This window comes from Trichechus manatus, unplaced genomic scaffold, assembly GCF_000243295.1.
Source record: "Trichechus manatus latirostris isolate Lorelei unplaced genomic scaffold, TriManLat1.0 scaffold00025, whole genome shotgun sequence".
NCBI lineage: Eukaryota > Metazoa > Chordata > Mammalia > Sirenia > Trichechidae > Trichechus > Trichechus manatus.
In genome coordinates this window covers 22,750,294-22,777,901 of record NW_004443961.1, presented here as the reverse complement: position 1 = coordinate 22,777,901, position 27,608 = coordinate 22,750,294, and the positions used below count along the sequence as shown (strand labels likewise).

At 40.2% G+C, this 27,608-nt stretch overlaps 1 protein-coding gene across 29 annotated transcripts in view; it reads left to right on the top strand.

Annotated features, from left to right (window-relative positions):
- Positions 1-27,608, top strand: part of ELAVL2 (ELAV like RNA binding protein 2) — a 202,504-nt gene that overhangs the window by 122,672 nt on the left and 52,224 nt on the right. For all 29 annotated transcript variants that reach the window (XM_023728658.1, XM_023728654.1, XM_023728652.1 and 26 more), the window contains one exon: positions 24,588-24,691. In XM_023728658.1, coding sequence (XP_023584426.1) covers positions 24,588-24,691 — 104 coding nt within the window. The remainder of the gene's footprint in view (positions 1-24,587; positions 24,692-27,608) is intronic.

Below are 27,608 nucleotides of genomic sequence, written 5' to 3'. Positions count from 1 at the left end.
GTGCGTTATGTATGTATATATTTACAGATAGATAGGTGTCTTCCCCCTTCCGGTTACTAATTTTTTCTCTATCCCTGTGGTCTCCATCTTAGTTATAAGACTATTAGATCTTTAGAGGCTTGTAATTCAGATGAGACCCTGAGAAGTGAACTTGCCTGAATATACACCTCTGTAGTCTTGGCTTTAGTACATCATTCTGACCCAGTCTTGTTTCTAGTATATTTGTTACATTAATGAGACCAGGAGAAAAGATACTGTCTTCTTATCATCTGGGATTGGAATGATTTTGTTTTTCTTATTTAGAAGTATAAGCCTTGGGAGTCTTGAGAAACCTTTTCCCTATATGTTGTTGTTGTTAGACGCTTTGAGTTGGTTTTGACTCACAGTGACACTGTATAACAGAATGAAACGTTGCCTGGTTCTGCACCATCCTCAAAATAGTAGATATGTTTGAGCCCATTGTTGCAGCAACTGTGTTAGTCTATGTCATCTCTTTGAGGGTCTTCTTTTTTTTTTTTTTGCTAGGGACAGTGGTTAAGTGCTACAGCTGCTAACCAAAAGGTCAGCAGTTCAAATCCACCAGCTGCTCCTTGGAAACCCTGTGGGGCAGTTCTTCTCTGTCCTGTAGGGTCGCTATGAGTCAGAATTGACTCAGCGGCAATGGGTTACTTTACCAAGCATGATGTCCTTCTCCAGGGATTGATCCCTTCTGATAACACATTCGAAGGAAGGGAAGACACAGTTTTGCCATCCTTGCTTCTAAGGAACATTCTGGCTGTACTTTCTCCAAGACAGGTATTTTTGTTCTTCTGGCAGTCCATGGTTTCGTCAGTATTCTTTGCCACCACACCATTAATTCAAATGCATCAGTTCTGCTTTGATCTTCCTTTTTCATTGTCCAGCTTTCACATGCATATGAGGTGATTGAAAAGACCATGTGGGTCACGTGTGTCACGTGTCCTTTAGTCATCAAAGTGACATATAGAAAAGCAAATCTTTCTGCCTTTAGCATTCAAGTACCCTCTACTGAAATGAAGAAATAGACTGTCCTCACCACTTCCCTATTTATAGGGAAGGCTGATTTCCATGCCATCTTCTTGCTTAGAGAACACAGCAGTTGACTCTTAATGCACAGATTTCTTGACTTAAGTTATTATTTTTACAAATCTAAAAGATTACCTTTGCTGTCTGGGTTCATTTCTGGGATCTTGCTCTAGAAGATGACTGTCTGGCTGTAAAACATTGGATCAAGTTTGCCTTTAGGGAATTTCCTTGGCAGTCAGAAGAACACCATTTTGCCTGAACACTGCCACGTGCTATCATCCATGTAGAAATAGAGGCAACAGACAGTCTTCTCAGAAGTGTCAAAACTAGAGGTGAACGCACAGGAACCCCTCTATCTGCTCTCCCCACCACACATATACGTACAATCCAGGCCCAAAGAATGTAGACAGAAGCTGAATTTTCTTTGAAGACTCATGTTTATCTTGGATTTATGTGGATTTTGCCTCCCTGCTTTATCTGTGTTGATATTCTCCCTAGCTGACTGACTAGTGATATAAGAATCCCAGTCTGAGAGGCACAAACTTAAAGTTCAGCATTGAAACTCACCAGTAAGGTCTGCCTGTCTTGAATGTTGCACATAGCTCTTGCCTAATGTTTGGTGGCCTTGGACATGGTCGTTCCTAGCATAGCAAGGTGATGACCTTTTGGAACAGGGCTCAGTACTGTGCCAGGGATTCTAAAGTATTTGAATGGAGTACAAAATAGATGCAAACTCTGACCTCATAGATATGCCCGGGCAGAGCAGGGAGGCTGACTTTAATCAGATAATATATTCGTTCAGTTGACATTTGAGTGCCTGCTATGTGCCAAGCACTGTCCTAAGCACTTTGGATATATCAGTGACCAAAACACACAAAAAGGCCTGCCTTTGTGGAGATCACATTTCAGTATTGATTCCCAACTGCTAAGTGCTATGATACAAGTACAAAAAACTTCTGCCAAGTGTGCGTAGGCTAAGTGGTACCTCAGCCACCTTACCTTCTACCTTGGTTTTGGCATTACCTAGCACTTCTTTTGGAGCCCTGGTGGCACAGTGGCTAAGAGCTCAGCTGCTAACCAAAAGTTTGACAGTTCGAATCCACCAGCTGCTGTTTCGAAACCCCATGGGGCAGTTCTACTCTGTCCTGTAGGGTCGCTGTGAGTAAGAATCTACTCAGCGGCAATGGGTAGAACTTCTTTTAAAATTTCCCTTTAGAAGGACTGTGAGTCATTTACATATTTGCAGTACTGTGTTGAGCACAAGCTGTCAGAAAAAACCACAACTCAGTCACCTGGATGCTGATGATGGTGGCATAGTTAGGCAGTGTTGGCAGTGGATACCAATGGCCAGTGCCTCCTGGTATCTCTTTGCTCAAGTCCTCAATCAGTGTGGGCCAGCAGTTCTCAGGAACATGGTGTAATAGGGTGAAAAACCAAAACCTAGTTTAGGCTTCAGCAGTGGTTCTGCAGCTCACTAACTTCCTGGCTTGGGCAGACTGCCTCCACTTAAAGATGAGGTAGCTGGCACAGGGCTTAATACCACCTTGCAAACATACTGAAGATTTTTTATAAGGATTAAAGAATTTATACTGGTGTTTTGAACACTCAGTTTGAGAAGCGTTTTATCAGATTGACTGTTCACAGGGACTCCGTCTTCCCCCTTTACAGTCGTTTGGCCTAGTTTGAGTTTATTCCTTTGAAAGTTGCCTCCAGTCTCCATCACTCAGCATCCAATGGTGAGTTGCCTAGAGAAGGAGGCAGTGATACACCACAGTAGATTCAGAAAGGAGAACCCGAGCAGTGTGGTTCACCAGCCGTCTTCTCTGCCTTCACACTTTCCTACCGCTACTTCTAGAGGGTTGCAACATCCAGGGAATGGACATCTGTATGAGTTCCTGGAATAGAATGAGCAATATTCTCACTCTTTCTTCTCTTTACCTCACCTCAGCCTCTCCTCTGCTGAGAGCCTGATGGAACTCTTGGCAGAAAGCCATCTCTCAGTAGAAGAAGCCAAAGAGAGAAGAGTTAGAAATTCTCTTTTATAGGTATCCCTTCTCCCCTTTTTTCCCCCCGCTTTCTCTCCCTCTCAGAAGAAACCCCACCAAAAAAAAATTAACCAGACAAAAACAAAAAACCACACAGGGCAGAGCCATTCTTGTTTTAGACCACGGGAACAGTTACTGTAGTGAAAGAAGACATAAGTATCTCTCTGAAACAACTTTGGGAGATTGATGCTGATGTATGTTGAATTTAGAGGCAGGTGGTCTGTGGCCTATTTCTGCCTTTACGTTATTTCAGAGTTTAGAAAATCTTACTGAGTAGAGCAGTCTTTTTTTTTTTTTTTTTAATTTAAATTTTAGGTCTCATCTCTTGGCCTCCTGCCTTCTCTGCTGGCATCAGCCAAATGCCTGCTGGCTGCAGGAGCATCATTCCACACTTGGTGACTATTTACTTTCAAACGTTGACTATTGACAAGCGATTCCATGTGATGGGGATTAGAGAACAGAAAGCTTTCCTCAGGTTGTAGGAGGTGCAGTTGAAAATTACAAAAATGGATAGTACTTTCATGGAGAAGGTCTTAATTCAAAGTTCATGTAGACTTTTCTTCTCCCCACTGCCTACTTTGCATCTGTATTCGTAGGGAGCTTCCAGAGGTCTCCTCTAGGGTCTTTTGCCCTGGAGCTGTAAGGCCTTGTGTGATCACAGTGGTGAAGGTAACTCAGACTTAACCAGTTGTTGGCAGCCTTTGTCTGAGAGTCTTGAGCATGCTGGAGAATGTCACCCAGATGAGTGCCTGATTGCAAGGTGGTGAATGTGTTGAAGAGAGCCTGAGACATGAAATACTCTGATAATGTAACTGCTCCTGTTGCCTCCTCATTGTTAGGGTGAGGTGGTGGTGCCGGGAACTGGTCTTACTTTGGAGGAGGGATGCAGAATGTTCTAAACTGATAACTTTGCTTTTGAACTGAGATATAGAAGCTGTGCTTCATGTATGCAGGGATGGCTTGACCTACTAATGATTTGTTAATAATTCCATTTGATGGTTAATCTTTCATACAGTCTTTTATTTGTACAGACATGGAAGAGGTATTTCTTCTCAGTTTGGATGGAGAGATTTATTAAGAATGTTCATGAATCCAAGAGAAGATTGTCTTACTTTTTTGTTCTCTTTTTATAGGGCCATTCTATTTTGGGGAATTCTTTTTCCCAGTGACTAGTTGATGGAAGGGTAATTCCAGAAGCCAGAGGGGCCAGGTGCTTCCTGTCCTTGTCTTAGTACAGGCATCAGACCAGTATGGAATCCTAGTAAAGTCAATTAGGCATCTTCTCCCAGGACATAGGCTCTTAAAGAAGTGACAGAAGAAAGAGATGGTGATGATGACCCCATCTGTCAGTTCTGGCTCTGATATGGTTGTTGTACTTCCTACTTTTTAGCCCCCTGGAGCCTCGTTCCCGGCTCCTGTTGATTTTGAAAACCGATATACTTTCTCCAATCAATTCCTTTCTGTCTATTAGAGTCAGTTTGTATTGCTTATAACTCAGAACTCCAGTGAAACAATTTTTGTGTAATCACATTTCTGTCTCTTAATGTTGGAGTTTACTTTTCAACATATTTAAACGTAAGCATGTTAATTTTTCTTTGACCTTACTTTCACCCAGAAGAGAGGAAAGTTTGTAATTACTTGGAAGACCCTGTTTTGAACTTATTAGCTTTTCACATAGGGCTGTCAAAGAAGGTGTAAGTTCTCTGGGAATCACCTTCTGGATACCTTTGGAAGTCAGCGCTGGAGCTGTCAACATCTTGTTTAGACCAGAGAGTTTTCCATTAATCGATTCTGACTCATAGCGACACAATACGACAGAGTAGAATTGCCCTGTAGGGCTTCCAAAGAGTGGCTGGCAGATCCAAACTGCTGACATTTTGGTTAGTCACAGTGAGCTCTTACCCACTGTGCCACCAGGGCTACGTTGGGAAGGTACTTGAATCAGAATAGGAGATTGAGTCCTTGTTCGATGCAGAGTGTAATATTCCTAGTTAGTCTATGCATATGTTGGTTGGGTACCTTCCACACCTGTATATCATTCTAACCTGAACTTTGAGGCCTTTGAAATGCCATGTTTGCTCAACTAGAGTTCCTGAAACATTCATGAAATGAAAGAAGTTAAACTGCAATCTAGGATCATCAAATGTATTACTGATTTATTTGAAAGAAGGGTGCTCTGATTTGTTGGTTTATTTATAACATCTTTGACATCTACTGCTAGAGTCTGGGGGCTGTTTGCTTGAGTAGGACGCTGTTTGCTTGAGTAGGACTGTCTTTCACTTCTAACAGTTACATCTTTTATAGAACGCTCTCCATTGCCAGTAGCCCTCCAAGGATGGCTTTCTGACCGTTTTCCCCATGGTCTGTAGGGTCATGGTTTGTTCTCTGTTTTGATCTGGTTATATCTGTCATAGCTGTAATGATGTCATGCCAATCTTCTCTGCCCAGGCAGACTGCTTACTTCCTCTGAGACTTCTAGCTTTAGGGAAAAAGGAGAAACCAAAAAGCCAGTTGCCCTTGAGTCAGCTCCAACTCATAATGACCCCCCATGTGTTGCAGGGTAGATCTGCACTCATAGGGTTTTCAAGGCTGTGACCTTTTGGAAGCAGATTGCCAGGCCTTTCTTTTGAGTCACCTCTGTGTGGGTTTGAACTGTCAACCTTTTAGTTGGTAGTTGAGTGCTTAACCGGATGAGCCACCCAGGGAAAACCAAAGCTATTGATAAAGGACATTGTTTTGAGAGTCGTGTATGTATGTGCATCTGTATGTGTATTTTATAAATAAAGTTGCTTTATTTGTAAAGAAATCTTTGAAATAGTTGATTCATGTTTGCTTCACGGTGTCAATGTTAGGGGAAAACATAATCTGGTATAATTATGCAAAAGTAGGAGTAGGTGCAAAGATAATGTTGTTGATATTCCCTCGCAGACAACCTCTTATGACGCTTCCCCCATTTGATTATGTTTCCTGGTCACTGCTTTCCTCCTTGAGTGTGACCAGGAACAACCTAAATAATAGCTGAGATGACCAATGGTAGTCTTTGTGATCAGGCAGCAGATCTTTCTGAGTGTTTGACCTTGAGCTTTTAATCTTTAGAGGTCAGTGATGTTTGGTGACTGCTTCTTATAGCAGCTGATGAGAGCCACATATATATACTTGGTGGAAAAACCGGCTTATCTGTGAATGACCTTCATTTCTTCCCTCTGCCTTCTTCGTCATTTAGTTAAAACCCTTGGGTGTCCAGGCATGTGACGACATATGTATGCTTAGATGCATTAAATTTCTGTGTCCCATGGAGCAGTGGTGTAAATCACCAGTACCATTTTTTTATTTTTTTTGGACAGTCTTCAGTTCTCTTGGAAAACATTGAAATCTAGTCTTATCTCTATTTACAGTATTTTTTTAATAAGTCACTGAAGCAAAAATCATAACTTGAATTGTTAAAAAAAAAAAATCCGGTCTATTTTATTATGTTCTTAGCTTGTAGTGTGTGTTAAGATATTTGTGTGAGTTTAAAGGATTGGAATGGGATATCTGTACAAGCAGGTTTAAGTAAAAACAAGGAATGGGGGACAGGGAGGGAGGCTAACCTGGCCAAGATATCACCAGGTTTTAGAAGATGATACAGAAAATCTTTGAATAACACCTTAATTAGGCTGTAGATTGTACATTCAGAAATTCCTTTGGGGATTGGTCATTTGATTGTGTTTTCCTAGAAAATTTGCTTCACTTTTTTTGATTCTAGGGGAAAATAACTAAGAGAATAGGAAAGAAAGAGCAAATTAGCTTTGCTATGGAATAATGGAATCAAGGGTTTTGGGGTGGGAACCAGAATTGGGAAGTGATTATGTCTTTGTGGTAAGATTGAAAATTTGATTAAAAACAATCATTTTGATAAAATTCAATAACTGTGGTAATATAGTTATCACTGTGATTAACACTTAGGTTTTTATTTCTTGATACTCAACCAGAAGTTTTAAGACTTGCTTTGAAAGCAAGAAACTCTGGGCTAATTTCCATCTTGTAAGAGTGGAAGGAGTAAAATTAGGTTAACCAAGTAGCATAAAATAGTTAATTGTATCTTTTAAATGTATGTTTAATGTAGTATTTCTATTCTGGAGGCCTAAGAAAAATAATCTGCCCCCCTCCCTTGCTTCAAAAGAATGCTCTTTAGAGGTTCCTTAGTTATCTAGTGCTAGTGTAATAGAAATACAGGTGGGTGGCTTTAACAAACAGGACTTTATTTTCTCACAGCTTAGGAGGCTAGAAGTCTGAATTCAGGGCACCAGCTCTAGGGGAAGACTTTCTCTCTCCTGTTGGCTATGGGGGAAGGTCCTTGTCTCACTTCAGCTTCTGTTCCAGGGTTCTTTGGCAGTCTTCATATGGCATGGCATCTGTCTTCCCCCATCTGTGCTTCCTTGCTTCTGTGCCTCATCTGCTCTGTCAAAAGTGATTGGTTTAAGACACACCCTACACTGATAATGGGATCATTAACATAACAAAGAAAACCCTATTCCCAAGTGAGTACATTCACAAGTATAAACCCAAACCAAACTCATTCCCATCTAGTGGTTTCCAACTCATAGTGACCCTGTAGGACAGCATAGAACTGCCCCATAGGGTTTCCAAGGAGCAGCTGATGGATTTGAACTGCTAACCTTTTGGTTAGCAGCCTATCTTTTAACCACTGCACCACCAGGTCTCCTCCACAAGTATAGGGGTTAGGATTTACAACACGTATTTTTGAGGGACACAATTCAGTTAAGCTTTATCTTAACAAACCTCTGCATTTTTACACAACTATAGATACCTTTTTAAACATAGCGTTACTTCTACTTTCTTTATTCTACTTAGTATTGGAAGCAAACTTTGCAGAGGAGGAGGGGATCAGGAATCCAAATAGAGTATAGTAAATTTTTATGTTACTGGAAATGTGTTTCAGTGTATATATGTGTTTTGCTAGGAAATATTCTTACTTGAAGAAAACAAGTTTAGTAATCTACAAATAAATAGAGTAGCTGAATAATGTTGATGTTCATTGATCATTCATTGATAAGCACTGGTTTCCTAGGTTATGTTTGGGAATAAAAAGCAATAACAACAACAACAGTCTTGTCTAATTGACCTGGACTCATGGTGACCCCATGTGTGTGAGTAGAACTGTGCTCCATAGAGTTTTCAGTGGCTAATTTCCCCCTCCCCAGAAGTAGATTGCCTGGTTAGCAACAGGGTGTGTTATCCATTTGCACCACCCAGGGACTTCATGTTTGAGAATAAATCTTGACTAATGAGTGATCTGGAAACTCTGGTGGCATAGTGATTTAAGTGCTACGTCTGCTAACCAAAAGGTCAGCAGTTTGAATCCACCAGACACTCCTTGGAAACTCTATGGGGCAGTTCTACTCTGTCCTGTAGGGTCACTGTGAGTTGGAATCAACTCAACGGCAGTGGGTTTTGGTTTAATGAGTGATCTGGCAGCATGTAGAAAAATTTTCCAAGTTTTTCCCCAAATAGAAGAGATTCATTTATAATATTATAACTATTTAGTCTTCTGTTTCTTTATAAACAGCAAGGAAGAAATTGTTACCAGCAAAGTAGGAAAACTCCTCGACCGTAAGAATTGTGGAATATTGCAGTGAGTGGAAAGAATAGTATTTTGTGAAATCCTCATTTCTTTGAGTAGTGTACTTATAATTGAATTCCTGAAGTTTTGTATAGCATTTTACAGCATGTGAAGCTCTTTAGCAGTGCTGACTCTAATGTACAGGTCGGAAATTATTTCTGAAGCCTATTTGACAAGAGCAAGGTAGATGGTGGTGTCATAAGGGGCAAACATTAGTGAGCAGCAGCTTTAGCCCAGCTTTTTTCACAGATGAGATACCATTTAACAGATCTGGGTCTCAGGGTCATAAGCTCAGTTAGCAGGAGGCCTTCAACTCATAGCCCCCTTTTCTTTAGAGGACACTGTGTGGTAAAGATGAATTTTTCTGAATGAGTTATCTATTGCCACCTGTCTTTGCCCTAACCTTGAATTGTGTTTACAGAGTTGCCATGTAAAACGACCCAAATAGCTGAGAAGCTTTGTCTGTAGAAAGTTATTTTTCACATCAGATGATCCTTAATATTGTTTAGTCTGGTGCTATAAAAACACTGTCTTCCTCAAGAGTGAGCCATAGATATGTAAGTAAATACTCAAGTAACTTTCACTAATAGCAAATGAAAGACAGCATCATGTTAAAAGTTTTAAAACTGAATTAAAATTGAGGTGCTCTTTTTGAATAAGATCCTTTTTTCCTCCACCCTGCTATAGATTCATTATAGTGACCCTATAGGACATAGTAGAACTGCTCCACAAGGCTGTAAATCTTTATGGAAACAGACCTCCACACCTTGGGCTGGTGGGTTCCAAATGCAGCCTTTTCGGTTAGCAGCTGATTGCTTAGTTAGTCGCTGTGAGTTGGAATCGACTCGACACCAGTGGGTTTGGTTTTTTTGGTTTGACTCTAGATTCATGGATACTTGAGATTATAAAATGGTAAATGGTAATAAGTTATAAAGATTATTTTTGTGTTTTTTGTGTTTTATGGGAAAAACATATCTAGAGTTAGCAGCAGTGGTCATGTGTATTAAGTTATCGAGTATGTAATACAAATATTTCCTTTTCACTATACTTTTTAATCCATGGTAGAAGACGAGCTTTGTTCTTCTCCAGTTCAATGTGATGGTACGTTTACTGTGATGCTCATGTAGACAGTGCCAAATTATTGTGTCCTAATGAGTCATTGTCCTGGCAAAATCTTTTAAGCATTTGCTTTTTCATCAAAGTGTGTTTGTGAATTTTAAATTTGGAGGATCACAATAGCCAGTATTTTCAACTTTTCATCGAGGTGATTTTGGAAGAAATGGCTTATGTGTGTTATGAATGTAGCAATCCTAGGGGCTAGACCATTTTGTATTTCTCTTTAGAAGCCATCTGTTAATTGGCGGGCAAATTGCCCTGTGGTCTCTGAGTGCTTTGCTGTAACATAAGCTGTCCCTTAGCAAAAAAAAAAAAATGGATATTTATTTCTGTCAGGGTATCTCTTTGACTGAATTTGTAGCCGTGGTTCCCATCTGATCCACAGCCGTTACAACTTCTACCCGCGCTCAACTTCCTCTGTACATTGTGTTCCACTGGGATTCATTCCCCTTTACGGCTTCAGAGAGGGCTTTCTTAGGCCCTTGAAGCTGTGTCTGCAGTATTTAAATAAGTTTCCTTTATAGTCAGCATTTATACACTAACCTGCCCAAACACAATTGTTCTGTTTGGGGATTTCTCCTAAGTATAAAGATCAGTGCTTTTGTGTGACTATTTTAAATTTAGGGTTAAGGGAAAAAACAATATTCTTCATACCCTCCTGAAAATGTAACTGCCTTTCTTCATTAAATATAAACTAAGCAAAATGTCTTGGACAAAGAGAAAGACAATCATATGTTATTTATATCTACATCTTTGTGTTGATTGGGGACAGTGGATGTCTTTTGAGATTTTACTTCCTTTGTCCTTGCTAAAAATATCACTTACTTAATTCTCTGCTTTCTTTTTGAAATGAAATGTATTAAATCGGAGAGCTGTCCCTAGGTGGGAGCCATATACGCATTTGGCAGATGCTTTATTAGTGATACAAATAAGAAGTTAAAATGATACAGGCTTTTACTTTACTGAAACTTCTTTCTGATTATGTGATGCTGTCCACTGTCCCTTTCTTAATGACGTGCTCTCTTTTGACTTGGTGTCCCCATATTATATGTGAATGACTTCGGTGTATATCTGAAGTCTTGTGGTTGTTGCACAAATTGCCAGAACAAGATTTATTAACAATTTCTGCCCACTTATGGAGTTCTGTACACTCAGTAATACCATCGTGAGTGCAAAAAACAAGCAAACAAAAAACAACAACAAAAACAAGGATTTAGATACACATTTTTATAAATAAGTGAAATGGTGTCTGAAAATGATAAGCCTGCCTTGGAGCAGTCATCTTGGGTTTTACTTTTCGGCAGACTATTCATACTTGTTAGATACATACTATTTGAGAGGCTGCTGGGTTGGTGTACTGTATTAATCTCTGGGTGTTAGCAAAGAGTTTAAAATGTTCCTTGCCCTCTTGTTACTATTGGGAAGGTGAGAAGTTATCCTGCCAAGGAAGTACAGATCTTCCTGGGGCACAAGGAATTGTCTTAGATTTCAGTCCTGGCCCTTACTCTGAAGGCTGACTTGAAGGAAAAGGGTACTTGGTTTGAAAGTCCAGTTCTGGGAAAAAGAAAGCTTGGGTTAATGAGTTAATCATGCTCATTCTGAGCCGAGAGTGCATTTGGTGGAGGCTCAGAGAAGGGTAGCCATTTGCTGTCGAGTTGACTCAGACTCATGGCGACCCCAAGTGTGTCAGAGTAGAACTGTGCTGCATAGGTTTTCAATGGCTGATTTTTTTTTTCTTTTTGGAAGTAGATCATCAGACCTTTCTTCTGAGGTATGTCTGAGTGGACTCAAACCTCCAACATTTGGTTAGCAGCCAAATGCATAAAACCATTTTCACTACTTCAGAGAAGAGTAACAGGAGCAAAGTGTTTTGTGTGCCTTGAAAGAGATTTGGGTTGGGGTTTATCCAAATGAGAGGTTAGCCACTTAGAACTGAAGACATTCGTAGGGACTTGTGAAAGAAGTTGTGAGTTTTTATCATCTAATCTTTGTTTCGTATCAGTCTCTGGGGAATTAACACAGGAATTTGGGTCAGGTCCCTTTCCTGGGCTGAAGAGATCATATATTCTTCCTCCATGCTCTTCTTGAGCCCAGATCTGCATCTCTTCTGTGATTGTCCAGGCAACAGAAGTTACCCTCCTGGTCTTACTCTCTCTCCTCACTGCGAGACTTCCTTTAGGCTCTGTTGGTCCTCCTGCAGTATGACTGCCACAAACCTCCACGTGGAGCACCCTGCTGTCAGGATGGAGAGTCTGGCTGCCTAGCTCTATGCAGACCGCTAGTATTCATTGTGCCCTTGGTCTGACCAGCTTCTTTGTGCATCTTTACACGTTAGTTCTTCTCCATATTCTTGTTTTCTTACACTTCTCTGTCAAGAATATAATACATTCCATCTCCCCTCTTTGGACAAACTAAAGATTGCTTCTTTTCTAAGTTTGCTCTGGTTAAGCATAAAACCTCAGTGAACACCACTCTTACCACGCAGGCAGTGTCCTTGAGAAACCTGAAACCGTCCGTGTTCCGTGTTTCTTAGGTGCCTGCATCTCCCTTCCTTCCTGTGGTGCTTTAAAGTTCTCTGCATCTCAGAGAGCAGAGACCGTGTGGTGTTGATCCAACCTGCTTTGCTACAGCTACCTATATGAAAGCATCTTAATGTTATCTGTTGATAAGAGAAGTGTCTTGTGTGGGAGACTGTTTTGGCAGTAGCAAACCTACCTGGCTTTACCCATAAGAATTGCTTTCTAAGTATCTAGATAACCCATTGCTGTTGAGTCAATTATGACTCATGATAACCCCATGTAGTTACAGAGTAGAACTATTCCATAGGATTTTTTTGGCTATAATCTTTACAGAAACAGATCGCCTGGCCTTTCTTCCACAGTGCCCCTGAGTCGGTTTGAACTGGCAACCTTTATGTTGGTGTTATTGTGGTGGTAGTGTGCCGTCAAATTGATTCCAACTCATAGAGACGCTGTAGGACAGAGTAGAACTGTCCCATGGGGTTTACTAGGCTATAATATTCAAGGACGCAGATGCTAGGTCTTTTCTCTCACAGAGCCACTGGTGAGTTCCCACGGCTGACCTTTGGGTTAACAGCTGAGTGCTTAACCATTGCTCCACCAGGGCTCTTTAAGTGCAGATCATTTACTCCACCCTGGAACCCAGAGATTCTGGAAAAGGAGTAAGTAAAGTCCTGTTTTAAATGCCTTAGCGGTCTCCTTAGAATGTTGAGATTTTTTTTGTAATGCCGATACTCTAATCTCTGTTTTATAATGATAGATTTAAGGGTGTAAGTGGCTTGTGCACCTGCAGGATGCCCTTCCTTTTCTTTTAGATTTTTTTTTTTTAATTCATGTCTTTGATGGTGTCTTAGTTATGTAGTGCTGCCGTAACAGAAAGACCACAAGTGGGTGGCTTTAAAGAACAGAAATTTATTTTCTCCCAGTTCTGGAGGCTAAAAGTCCAAATTAGGGTCTATGCTCTGTCAATTCCTTTGTAAGCCTCTTACTTTCTAGTGTCTACCTGCAGTCCTTGGTGGTCTTGGTGTCTGTTTTCCTTCTGTGTATGTATCTTTGTGTCTATTCTGGCCTTTTTATAACTCAGAAGTGATTAGGTTTAGGATCCATCCTAAACTGGTATGACCTCATTAATATAACAGAAAGAAAAACCTTGTTTCCAAACAAGATCACATCCACAGGTACAAGGGCTATATATTGAACACATACTTTGGAGAGACACAAATCAATCTAACAGATGGGTTAAGAGAGAATTGTGAAAATTCTGGTCAAGTGATTGATTACATGACAAAGAACAAGAAAAAAATACAGGTGTATTTGGAGATTATGAATATTCTGGTAGAAAAGTTGTGAACTTTGGATGCAGAGGACTCTGCCTGCCTCAGACTAATTTCTAGGCTGGACCAAAGGCGATGAGATGTCTGTTGTGACATCTGAGTTTGGCAGGGCCATCCTGGCTTCCATAACTGCCGTTTAGTAGCTAATTAACATCTCTGAATCTCCGAATCTTTATTTGTAAAATAGATGCAGTTGTATCTACTTAGCTCTTTTTGTGAGAATTAAATGTGATGAATACATGCAATGTAAGGCTAAGTTGCTTGGTAGCAGTTCATAGTTAGGACGGTACTGTTAGCTTCCAGGCGGCTAGAAACAAGCGTTTATGTGGCTGTGGGAAACTTACCGAACTTTTCATATTGGAAGACTCGGGCTGGTGGACCTTAAACTTTTGAGTGAGAAAGAAGTATTTAGAAATCAAACAAACAAACAAACCATTATATGTTCAAGAAGAGAATTTATCATCTCTAACAAGAATTTTTTTATAAAGTGGACCTGGTAGGATTGGCATAGTCTTAACTAGTGTTTCTCATTCTTCAGGACAAAACAGGGAGCTCTCCATAGTGGTTTGCAAGACGCTGACACACTTTTACAAACAGCACTGAGCTAATTATAGTGCTAAGGGCTTTTTAATTTTTTTCTTATCTGAACAAAAAAATAATCTCTTGCAGAAAGAGAAAAACACAGTAAGAAGCTCTACTACTTCTTGATGAACTGCGTGTGTGTGTGTGTGACGATTGACACCAGCTGGTAGTGCAAGCGACAGCAAGTACCCTTTTTAGTGCTGCGGTTGTTAACTGGTTTCCCACTGTACCACAGTCCTATTTTGAGGAATATCTTTCCTTTGACCTTATCCCAAATGATGTTTTCTTGAACAATGCTCCATCACTTTTTAAATAAGCACAAGATAAATCAATAACAAAAACCCTTTTGGGGCTGGAAGAGTCTGCATAGAGTTGATTATAATTAACAAAGAAATGAGAATATTGCAGCAGACCCAGACCTTAACTGAAAGCAGATTTTACAGTTAACTCTGACTTGTTAAAGTCCTAACTTCTTTTAAACCGTAGGGTCTAACTTTCTGGCCAACAGACAGATTTTTATTCTTATTAGGTGGCAAGTCCAGTGTTTGAAGGTAGAACTGCTGCTCTTTTCTTTTGGAGTAACTACCTACATCAGTAAATAATGAGAACTAGCTCTTGTTTTAACTGTGGTGCTTCAACATCTCACTTGCTATTTCTCAAGCTAGAGAACCCCCTCTAAGTTAACGTCTTATCCTAAGGTGTTTGCACTAGAGGAGTTAATTTGTTTTCCCCACTTTGTCATTGTTAGGTGCCATGGAGTCAGTTCCAACTCATAGCAACCCCACACACACTGAATGAAATGCTCCTTGGTCCTGTGCCATCCTCTCAGTTGTTCCTATGTTTGAGCCCATTGTTGCAGCCACTGTGTCAGTCCGTCCCATTGAGGATCTTCTTCTTTTTCACTGACCCTCTACTTTACCAAGCATGATGTCCTTCTTCAGTGACTGGTTCCTCCTGATAATATCAAAAGTACATGAGACGAAGTCTTGCCATCTTCGCTTCTAAGGAGCATTTTGGCTGTACTTTTTCCAAGACAGATTTGTTTGTTCTTCTGGCAGTCCATGGTATACTCAGTCTTCTTTGTCAGCACCATAATTCAAAGGCATCAATTCGTTTTCAGTCTTTCTTATTTATTGCCCAGCTTTCACATGGATATGAGGCGATTGAAAACACCATGGCTTGGGTCAGGCGCACCTTAGTCCTCCAAGTATGACATCTTTGCTTTCTAACATTTTGAAGAGGTCTTTTGCAGCAGATTTGCCCAGTGCAATATGTCATTTGATTTCTTGACTGCTGCTTCCATGGACTTTGATTGTGGATTCAAGTTTTTTAAAATGAAATCCTTGACAACCTAAGTCTTTTCTCCATTTATCGTGATGCTTATTGGTGCAGTTGTGAGGATTTTTGTTTTGTTTATGTTGAGATGTAATCCATACTGAAGACTGTGGTCTTTGATCTTTATTAGTAAGTGCTTCAGGTCCTCTTCACTTTCAGCAGGCAAGGTTGTGTCATCTGCCTGTCGCAGGTTGTTAATGAGTCTTCCTCCAATCCTGATGCTGAGCTCTTATTCATATAATCTGTCTTCTCAGGTTATTTGCTCAGCATATAGATTGAATAAGTATGGTGAAAGGGTACAACCCTGACACACACCCTTCCTGATTTTAAACCACTCAGTATCCCCTTGTTCTGTTAGAATGACTACCTCTTGGTCTATGTACAGGTTTCACATGAGAACAATTAAGTGTTCTGGAATTCCCATTCTTTGCAGTGTTATTCGTAATTTGTTATGATCCACACGGTTGAATGCCTTTGCATAGTCAAAAGCACTTTAGGTACAGTTAATTTTTCTGAATCTTCCTGGTTTTGGATGCAAGACATCTGAGTCCACGCATGCAGTACTGAATGAGAATTTAGAGGATTTAATAAGCTGTTGCTGTTCTTGATAGCCTCAGACTGAATTGTGTGGGAGTTCTTAATGTTGTCTGAAAATGTGATGTATTAGGAACCCACAGTTTCACCAACTTAAGCAAGGTCACACTGCTTTGCTAGCAGATTCATAATTACTGGGACTGGAACTATAGGAAAATAGAGCTCTACCAGTTGCATAATCAGGGGACAGACATGGCCATTAAAATTAACTTGAAAATACTGCGGTGCTGAGGACATTGGCGGCTCCCTCTAGAATTAGGCTGCTTAGGTAATGTTTACCAAATGATCACAGTTTACAACTTTGATTTCAGCAGAAAAGTTACAGTTTCAGCTCTTCTGCATTATCTCAGTATATCTGTGAAGTCCTGAAAATCATCCTTAAATATCAGGGCATTTTCGTCTCAGGCCAGCTTTATTAGCATTTGGGCAGAAGATGAGTCTTTGAGTGAGCCATCTGTTTTCTGTATTATGCGAGCGTCTAGGTTGAATTCTCCATCCTTGTGATAATCCTGGTAATGTCCTTTGAGAACCTGGTAAAAATGCTTCTTGCTTTCGGAGAGGTTGGCTTAGGCTGTAGTAATGGGGTCTCACCAGCCCTCCACCTTACAGCTTGATCTTATTCATTAGGGGACAGCCAGGAGGACCCGTTTAATTTGACCCAGGTTAGCTGAGTGTTTACACGGATGGACCTGCTGCATGTGGCATCCTGCATCAGGAGACCCAGGCTAAGTCAGGAATTAAAATTTGGAGAGAAAGGTGACTAGAGAGGATTGCATCTCTGTTCACCAGGTGCTCTCAGACTTCCCCCTCCTATGTCGTAGCCGTGTGGTTTGGTTACACATCAGCTCTGAGATCCTAAGCAAGCTCCTTTGTCAAGTCTGGTGCAAGTTGCTTTGGTGCCAGAGTTGCAGTACACAGACTGTCTGAACAGACACACATACTGAGTGCCCAAGAACAGAAAGTCCATCTGAAGAAATACAACACATTGCAACTTTATTGTGCTTCTGGGGGTGGGGGAGAGAAGGCTGCTTACAATAAGGGAAGAGGGTCTTCTTTTAAAAACAATTCTCCCCTGCCCACCCCCCCCCCATGAAAACTTGTTTTTCCAAATCAGATTATTTGCTTTTTGTTGAGGTATGCCGTTTTTACACAGGGGCTGTGCTTTGGAGACAGCAAATCTTCTCAGCTTGCTGTTTTCTCAGTGTTATGTTATTCACAGGCAGGTTACAAGAGTCTTGCTTGTCAGAGAGGACCATAGTGACCTGTTACTGCTAACTGTGGGCTTTAAAAACAGACTCACACTGCTTTGTCCTTTTTTATTTCATAAAACATCACTGCTGCCCTAAGTGAAATAATAGATACACATCAATCAGTGTAGTCACCTTTTATTGTTGATTCAACTACCAGGTTTTTATAGAATTCACTCTGCATTTTATTTGACTTGTACATGAGTAGTCTCGGCAGACTTAATTATGTTAGTGAAAAAGCACTTTCAACAAAATTATATGCTGACATCCCATAATTCATACTTACAGATTAGTGAAACAGATTTATGTAGATCTATCGAATTATTCTCGGTGACATTATTTTTTAAAATTGGGATTTCATTTTAATGGTATTTGTAGAAAAATTTCATATGAAAACTCCTACAAGAATGATTTTTAAAAAATCTACCTTGTATCACTCCCTTACGCAGACAGAATGCTGTAACTTTTGAGCCTCTTGTCTCCATGTGTTCTGTAACCAATTTTGTACAATGTAGGACTTTACATGTAGAGATGTTAGATTAGTAAACATCCTGCTCAAAGATGCAGAGCATGTTTATAAGGGCATCTCTCTCCTAACAGAAACTCCTGGAATACAGATACTTTTGTTCTGTTTGTTCATTCATTGATTCAGTGAACATTTAGTTAATTATATATATATTTTTGTTGTTAGAATCTCCTATGTTAGGAACTATGCTGGTCTTGCCCTTGTTCTTAAGTAGCTCACAGTCCATTGGGGGAGCCATCCAAATTGACTATTACAATACACATATGTACTAAAATAGGTCCCTGGGTGGCGCACACGATTTGCACTTGGCTACTATTTGAAAGGCTGGTGGTTGGAACCCACCCAGTGGCGCCATGAAAGAAAGGTATGGCAATCTGCTTTCGTAAAGATTACAGCAAGGAAAACCCTGTGGAGCAGTTCTAACCTGTAACACGTGGGGTCACCAACAGCAGTGCGTTTGTGTGTGCGTGTGTTTTAATGTACTAAGATAAAGAAAGGCATGACATGAGGGACTGTGGAAGAACTGAGGGGCACTGAACAGTGTGCATTAAAGGGTAGGGCAAATTGTCGCAAGAAATGGCCTCAGATAAAGTCTTAAGGGGTGCAAGAGAGATGTGTGTTCCAGGCCCAGGAAACTGAATGTGCATTTTAGGGTACGTGCAGAAGTATGTGTAGGAGTAGTGGACATTGAGATAATGTGGAGGTAAGCAAGAAGCTGATGATTACCTTGGGAACCTTGACATGATTGTATTTGCCTTTTAGGAAGTTCATCCAGGCAGCATTCTAGTAGTTTTGGAGTTAATGGGAGTTTAGAGAAGGAGTGACTTTGTAGCAATAATCCAAGGCAGACTAATAGCTGAGAACAGGTACTAATGCAGAGGAGGGCTGGGGGGAGGGGCAGATTAGTTGGCAGTACTGGGTAGATATGATACTTGTTTGGAGTCCCTAGGTGGTGCAGGCTTTAATGTGCTCGGCTGCAAACTGAGAGGTGGACATTTGAGTCTACTAGAGGCACTTCGGAAGAAAGGCCTGGTGATCTACTTCCAAAAAATTCGACCGTTGAAAACCGTATGAAGCACAGTTCTACCCAGACACACACGGGGTCTCCATGAGTCAAAATTGACTCGATGGCAGTTGTTTCTTTTTTTTTTTTTTTCTCCCTTATCCTAGAACTTTAGCTGAAATAGGTCTGTTTGCACATCTTTTCTATTACACTGTGAGTCTTGAATCAAATGTTACCTTCTTGACGAGGCAAATCCTGACCACTGTATTTAAACAGCAGGTGCCTCCACCCCCAACCCCGTACCTCATTCCTTCCTTGCTGCTTTTTTCTCCATAGCCCCCATTTCCTTCTAGCGTCCTGGACAATTCGTTCATGTGTCTCCCCATACCTGGAGATAAGCTTTATGAAAGCTGTACCTTTGTGCATCTCTGCTATATCCTCAGCACCTAAGACAGTCCAGCCAAAAGTAGGCTTTCCTTAATTATTTGTGGAATTAATCAATGCTTAAATGTAGGTGAAAAATATCTGGGATGACTTTTGTGTCTATTTTCTTTTTAATACAGCATTTTGTTATTTTCCACAATTCCATGTGGAGAGGAGCCTCAAGTAATATTGGCTAGATAGAATTAAATGAATGTACCAGGTTTACAATCAAGAATTATGATGGTTTATTGCCCTTACCTTTAAACCTGAGGGGATAATTTCAGATTCTGAACATCAGTAGTAATTTGAAATAGAAAAGACTACATAAAGTGACCTTTAAATAAAATGGGTCCAGAAGATTGTGTATTTTTAATTAAAATATGCAATTAAATTTTTAATTAAAGTATGCTATTAAAAGCAATGTAGGTGGCAAGGGAATGGCTGCTGCTTTGAATTACGCACAGTTTGGGATAAATTAGAGTTTACTGTTTTTCCCACAGTAGCACTTTGTCACTGAACAGATCCTCTTCCTCTTTTCCTCTTCCTGCTCTGATCCCTGTGCCATTCTTCATAGTCCTTGGTCCCTTTCAGGGGCCTGTGGAGTGTTTCAGCTTTTGTGCTTTAGATCACTTGACTGCAGTTCTAAGCAATCTGTTTATAACTGTTCCCCTTATGCCAGGAGTCTTTTATAAGTAATTTTTCTATCTCTTGTGAAGGAGGGATCCTTTTCTGTGGGATGTCTGTTAGGTTTTAAAGGAGGATGCAAAACAAAAGGCATTCCCACATACACGTGCTCAAGTGTGGTGTTGACCTGGGGCTTTTAGTACCAGAGCGGTAGTCTTCACTGTCTGACTGTTCAGATAGCGTCCTCCACAGTGAAGCTCTAGAATCCCTGTAATGGCTGTTAGGATCAAGACTTGGATTAATGGTTCTAAGATCCCTAGGATTATGTGACTACAGGTAGCCTGTGTGGGTAGCTGGGGACAAGTGGTGTTTACCTTGTTCTTGGTGTTCAATTTCCAGGGGGAAGTTTTCTGTTTTGGTTTCTAAAGGCAGGATTTATTTATCTTGAAAGCTCTTTGGGAGAGCCTTAACTTTGTCATTTTGTTCAGAATTTTCTTTTTGTCATGTAGGAATTTAAATGTAGAGCTTTATAAAAAAATTTTTTTTTAAAGAAATGACTCTTGGTTTTGAGATAATATCAGTATGTGCATTATGAATTCACAATGACCTGGAAAATATATTTGGATGATATGGATAAACGGTGGCTGGTTTCCAAGCTTTCCCTGGTGACTTATGGCTGCTGTTAGCTTTTGAACCACAAGAGTGGGGAAAATAGATCAGGCTAAGTATTTTAATTTGATGTTTCATTTGATACTGCTTTTTATTTTTTAAAAATCTGTACTCACTTATAATAACCTGAAGTATGTACTCTATAAATAAGATGTGATTTAGATTGTCATAAGAATGAGTAACAGCATAGAAATCCACATAACGTGAAATCGATATTTGCGTAAGAAGTATGGAAATTTGAGAGAGTAGGCAACCAGAAGCAATTTGTTGTGGTAAAATCCTGTTAGAAAATGCCTAGTTACATTGTGCTTTAGGCACATTGAAGATGATCTGGGTTCAGATATAGTCTAATAATGAGTTGAGTAGAGAAGAGTACAGCATTTGAGAACCAGGAGTTCTAGGTTCAAGTCTTGGATTTACCACTTTCTACCTTTTTTTTTCCCTTCTTTTCTTCCTCATTTGGGGAAGCCAGTGACCTTGTCGAGCTTCAGATAACATTTCTATCCATAGCGAGAAGAATCTGAATATCTTACATGATTAATGTGAGGCTAAAATTAAACAGTAAAACATCAGATAGCTGAAAGGTAAGAATTGAGAAAATCTGCCTGTCTTGGTATCATCTGTGGTGAATTTATATAGTTTAGGCATCCAATGAATATTTGCTGACTTGACTAACTCACTTTAAAATTAAAATGCTGTAAAGATCGTATCTACTTTGAGTTCGTTCCCATGCCAACATTTTAATGCATCTGCAACACTGGACTTGGTAGGAAAATAGCATTTTAGCTGCAGATATCCCCCGTTTCATATTATTCTGCTTAGGATAATAGTAAAATTTTGCTAACCTCAAACGCGTTTCTAATTGATGGTGGCACTCTTCTAGTGATGCCGCTAGGCAGATTAAAAACTTTCTAGGTCGGGGAGAGGCCATTTGGGGACACATATTGTCATAGTGCAATCATTTTACAGGTAGTAGAAATTTGACTGACTGGTTATTGTTAGAGCCGGGCAGGATTGCTCCAAGGTTCAGGTCAAAGACACATTCAGTGGAGTGGTCATGTGATGGGGATGTTGCTGATAATACCTTTGATTAAATAAGTAACACCACTAAACTCCTCACTCATTCTTTTAGCAAACCTTTGAGGGCCTGTGGTGTGCTGGGAGCTGGGAGTAAGGGCTCAGAAACCAGCATGGGAAGGGACAGTTAGGCAGGACAAGCTTTTCACTTTACCCCGTGATCCAACCCCAGTGTGCACTGCTGTGCTGGAAACTGACCTCAGGGGGCCAATAAACTGCCTCTCTGAAGTGATGGATAACTTGAAGATTTTAGAAGAAGGACACTCACACACATCTGAAAAATATTACTGTTAAAAGCACAGTCACTTTGCACACCCAGACCTTCATCACTTGGCCACTCTCAGGCTCTCAGGAGCCCCCTTTGTAGCCCCAGATTATCTCTCACCATTAAAACAGTGATTCTCAACCTTGGCTGCTTGTTAGATTTTAAGTTAAAAACCTAGTACCAGTACTTCAAGGAGCCCTGGTGGCTCAACAGAAGCACTCGACTGTTAACTGAATGGTTGGTGGTTTGAACCCACCAGCAACTCTGTGGGAGAGAACACCTGGCGATCCGCTCCTGTAAAGATTACACCTAGAAGACCCTATAGGGCAGTTCTACTCTGTGACATGGGGTCACTATGAGTCGAAATCAACTCGATTTCACCTAATGACAACCAATGCATCATCCCAGACCAGTGAAATCCGAATCTTTAGGAATGGGACTTAGTCATGAGTTTTGTTTGTTTTAAGCTTTCTACATGATTCCAGTGTGCAGCCATGGTTGAGAAACACTGTGATGAGAAGCTGCTAAAATGCAGGTGGAAGGGCAGTGCCAGTAGGAGGGAGAATTGGACTCTCAGTGCTAGTACAGTTGATAATTACATTTTGTCATAGAATAGCAGTGTGACAAAACTATACAAAATTTGGCTTGCCTTTTCCATTCCCCATATATTTGTAGCATCTTCCTGATTTAACTTCATAAATGAATACACTTGAACTCCTTACTGTGTGGTAGTTACTTTATGTTATCTTTTGATTAGGATGATCTCCTTCCACCAGTAATGAATGTTTTTATTATTGCCTCAGCGACCTAGTTCAGTAGGAATTGTCCTCATTTCAAAGACAAGGAAAGCTGCAGCTTAGAGAGGTTAAGTTAAGTAGCTTGTGCAAAGTCATGTAGCCAGTAAATAGCAGAGCCAGGATTGCAACTCATGTGTCTGTCTCCAAAGCCCACATTCTTTCCATCATAAGCTGCTGCTTTGAACAGATTTTGTTAGGTTTAGCCAATTTGAATCCTGCTCAATGACACAGTAGAGGTGCAACACATTTCCTAAGATGGCACTACACACCTCAGTAGGCACATGATAAATGTTAAAATTAGTAAAATGCTGAATGCTTGAAAATACAGTGGTTTCATATGTCACTTTTTTTTTTTTGTTAGAACTGTGAGTAAAATAAAACTTCTGAATTTAAATGTGGGGGGAAAAAGTTCTCAATTCATTTTAGTACTCTCCTAAAAAAAAAAACAACAGGAAAAATACAATCTGATAAGCATAATTTAGCAGTGATTATCTCAAATTCTGATAATGGTCTCCAAAATACAAGCATAGGTTTTTTTGTTCATTAGGTACATAATTTATTTAGCTTTCTATTTCTTTTGTGTAGTTAGAAGGAACCACATTAAGGGAACCAGAGCGGCTATTGTAAATACTTGTATTCATAACCATGTGGAGCTAAGGTCTCCCATTAAGAACCAGTCCTTCACTTCTTTATGCAATTGACTGATGCAAAAATGGTATTTAATAAAAAGCATTTGGACCTTTATTGCTTGTCTTCCAGGAAACCTTCAATTAGTTTTATTTGATTTTTAGTAGATTAAACTTTTCTTATGACCATTTTGTCATCTACTCTATGGTGTTTCTCACCTTTTCAAGCCAAGAAGCTTTCCATTCGTTGAAAAGTTGACACTTCTAGGATTGGCTTTAATTGTGAATGCATTCCATTGATTTCAACCCCACAGTGTTTTATTTTCAGCCCCACTGTTTATTCATGAGTACTATATGATACCTCTCATTCTTTGAGAGTTGGGACATCATTAAGCCAAAGGTGAGAGGGCTCAAGTAATAGGGGCGGAAAAATGTCTTACTTTGATGTGACCCTTCCTCTAAATTTCTTTTTTTCTTCTCATTTTCTTCTTCTTCCATGTGTTCTTGGACATCCTCAGCGTAAATCCAGTCCTTATCTAGATCACAAAACCTATTTAAGAAAATTTGATCAAGTTTTGTTTTAAAGAATCTGTCCTCCAGTATAAATATAAACATATATAAACACATGATTCTATATCATTTCAGACTGTGAAATAATTGTATTTGGTAAATGTTGTAAATGTGTCAGGGTACAATTCACAGAACACTGACAGATTCTTGGCTGATGCTTGCAGCCTTCCCATTTTATCGGTAAGGAAACCAAAGCTGAAAAGGTCGTGCCTGTGAAGCCCACCCAGCAGCTTCTGGGAGACTTGCTACCCACGGTTTCTGAAGCTAAGAGTGGCTTTGCTGCTGGTGTGCTTCTGGCTCAGGCAGGGCCTGTATGATGGGACTCTTTGGGTGTGTGTGCTTTTTTAAACAGCACTGTTTACTGAGTTCTGTCGTTTAAACTTGCAAATGTAGTAGACAGGACATGGAAAAAGTTCACATGTATATTTCTAGAATAATTAATCTTGAGTTCTCTTTGCTACTGAGAAAATATGCTGGTGTTAAGGACGAGACCTTATGCTTAAATGAAAGTGAGTCTCTGTCAACGGCATGGAACTAATATATGCCTTTTCCGCTTCCCTTCCATCAGGACAGAGCTTGGGATATGGCTTTGTGAACTACATTGACCCTAAGGATGCAGAGAAAGCTATCAACACGCTGAATGGATTGAGACTTCAAACCAAAACAATAAAAGTATGTTTTAAAAATTTTTGTCTACTTTCAGAACTGAAGTTAAAAAAAACGAAAGTTTACTTCTAGTTTTCTCCTTCATTCATTCTGACCCATATAGACACTTCTTTGGTAGGCATAACAAACTTTTTCATGCTTTTTGCATGATAGGAACTGTTTATTCACGAGTACTATATGTAATCTGGTTGCGCAGTGGTTAAGACCTTGGCTGCTAATCAAAAGGTTGGCGGTTAGAATCCACCAGCCACTCCTTGGAAACCCTATGAGACAGTTTTCTACTCTGTCCTATAGGGTCGCTGTGAGTTGGAATTGACTCGACAGCAATGGGTTTGGTTTTTTTTAACATGTAATCACTCTATGAAACTTCCTGGATTCAATCTCCTACCCTTATTGAGAATTACTTGCCCTGTAGTTTGAGGGAACTTTAGGAACTGTTCTAGCACAGGGGCAACTTTTTCTGTAAAAGGCCAGATTATAAATATCTTAGGTTTTGCATGCCGTACAGTCTCTGCTACAGCTTCTCACCTCTGCCTTGGTAGCACAAAAGCAGCCACTGGCAATACATACACAAATGGGAGGTGCTGTGTTTCAGTAAAACTTTATTTATGGACACTTAAATTTGAATTTTATATAATGTTCACACGTCATGAAATAGTATTCTTTGTGTATTTTCCTTAACCATTTAAAAAGGAAACCCATTCTCTGCTCATGGGTCCTACAAAAAGAAGTGACAGGCTGGATTTGGCCCTTGCGTTTGATTAGACACTGTTCTAGCAGGTTCACCTTGCTTTGAGGAGACTGACTACATACAACACAGGTTATATTTCCTGTCATATTTTTCTCTTCAAGACATACGGTAAATAATTTTGTGGGTACCTTTTTTTCTCTTTTGTGAATTTTTGAAACTCTTATGTAGATTTTCTCTGCATAAGAAGCTAATCCGATCTGTAGCATGGATTTTTTTCCTTTAGAAAATAAAAAGGATGTTGCCTCTGGCAAACTCTTAGTACTTGTACCATCAATTTACCCTCTCCCGTCCCTTGTAGACGTTGCCAATCAGTCATGGCAGTGTTTCTCACTGAGTCTGGATGTGGCTCCCAAATATTTTTCAAAATAGTGTTCTTGGCAACCTCTCTCAATTGACTCAGGTTGAAACCTATTTTCCACTCTTGATTTAAGCAGCCAGCCCAGACTATAGCCTGAAGTAGTGAGGGGAAGTTAGTCAAGGCTGACGGTGGCATCCGTCTTGCTTAGAAACTTGTCTAGAAGATTTCTGCTCATTTTTTTCAGCTATCTGGAAATGCGGTGTCATCTTTGTGCTTAAAAGTTGCTTCTCTTAGAATTGTCAGTTTAGGTAGTTCGTTAGCCCTGCGTAGCTTTGACTTCTCATTCTTTATATTTATTGACCCATAAGAAAAATGTCTGCCAGCTCTATCTCATCCGAAGAAACCTGTACACAGTGGCTCCCAAATAGACTTGGATATAAGGTGATCAACAAAGTGTTCTAATGAGAAGATCCACTCTTCACTCAGAAAATGAACTGACTGTGATGTTATCAAAATTTGAGGAAAAATATTAGAGTTGTTTTATCAGTCTGGGCTAGTTTTTCTAGTTGCCCACACTTCTCTGTGTAATTTTTGATTGTATACCAGAGATGGATCTTTTAATAGTTATCACTAACTGGTAAGCAAGTGCTCTTAGAAAAAAGACGTCTAATTTCCAGTTACCTTCAGACTACTTGGTTTGCTCTATCCTACTGAAGACTTTTGTGCCCACCCCTCCTCTCAGCTTTTCTCTAGTTTAAATTGATTTCCAGGATTACTACTGATTTATCTTAGTTCTGAGGCACTGAGTTGGGGTTACAGAAAGAACTGGAATAGATGGTTGGAAAGGTTCTTCCAGGAAATGCCTGTTTCCCATTCTAGAAATAGCCTCCCATATCTCAGTCTAGTGAGTCAGTTCTTTTACTGTGCCTCCTGACTACAAATAAAGTTTAGAAGAAGGTGGAAATGCAGGGAAGATGGGTCACTATAGGCAACTCCTCTGTAGCCTGCAAGGGCAACCACAGATGACAGCTGCTTCCTCACTGCCCTTAAGTGGCCTTCTCTCTTCAGGGTCCAGCTGCTCAGGCTGAGTATGTGGAAGAAAGGACAGCAATGCCTTGTGGTTTTTACACTGTGACATCTGCTACTTGTCTTCTGATTTTCTGAAATGGGGGTGGGTGTGGTGGGTAAGCAGCAGGACACTTCTTTCCCCACCCCCATTTGGTTCCTGCAAAAATATCAGATAGCAGCTGGTATCCTCAATTTGGCCCAGGTTTCTCTGAGAGGCAAAGCTGACCATTTTCCAAAACTGTATAGCACCATTTTTGTCTGTGTGTTATGTCTGTATGTGTTCTTATTTCCAATTAGATGTGTGTTGTGCTCTTGTAACAGTGTCTTGGGCTAGATTTTTCTATTGCTTACTGCTTTAAGTACCTTTTGGAAGCTCCATATAAGCCTTTCAGTTCCCTGGGATACTATTCCATAAATAGCTCTCTTTTTGCCTCCTCCAGTCCATCTTAGTGATGACTGTTAGGGTGATCTTACAAGAACACCACTTTGTTCATGTTACTTTTCACTCAAATTTCTATTGTGTTTTCCTCTTGTTTTACCGTATCATTTAAATACTTTTTTGAGGAATGAGTCCACTGCTATTTCCTTCTGTTCACTGTTGTCAGACTGGCTTCTTCACCTGCAAGTTGATGATATTCCCAGCTCTGTAGGGTCGCTATGAGTTGGCATTGACTCGACGGCAACAGGTTTGGTTTTGGAGCTCTGGTGGCACAGTGGTTAAGAGCTTGGCTGCAAACTAAAAGGTCAACAGTTCGAATCCACCAGCTGCTCCTTGGAAACCCTATGGGGCAGTTCTGCTCTGTCCT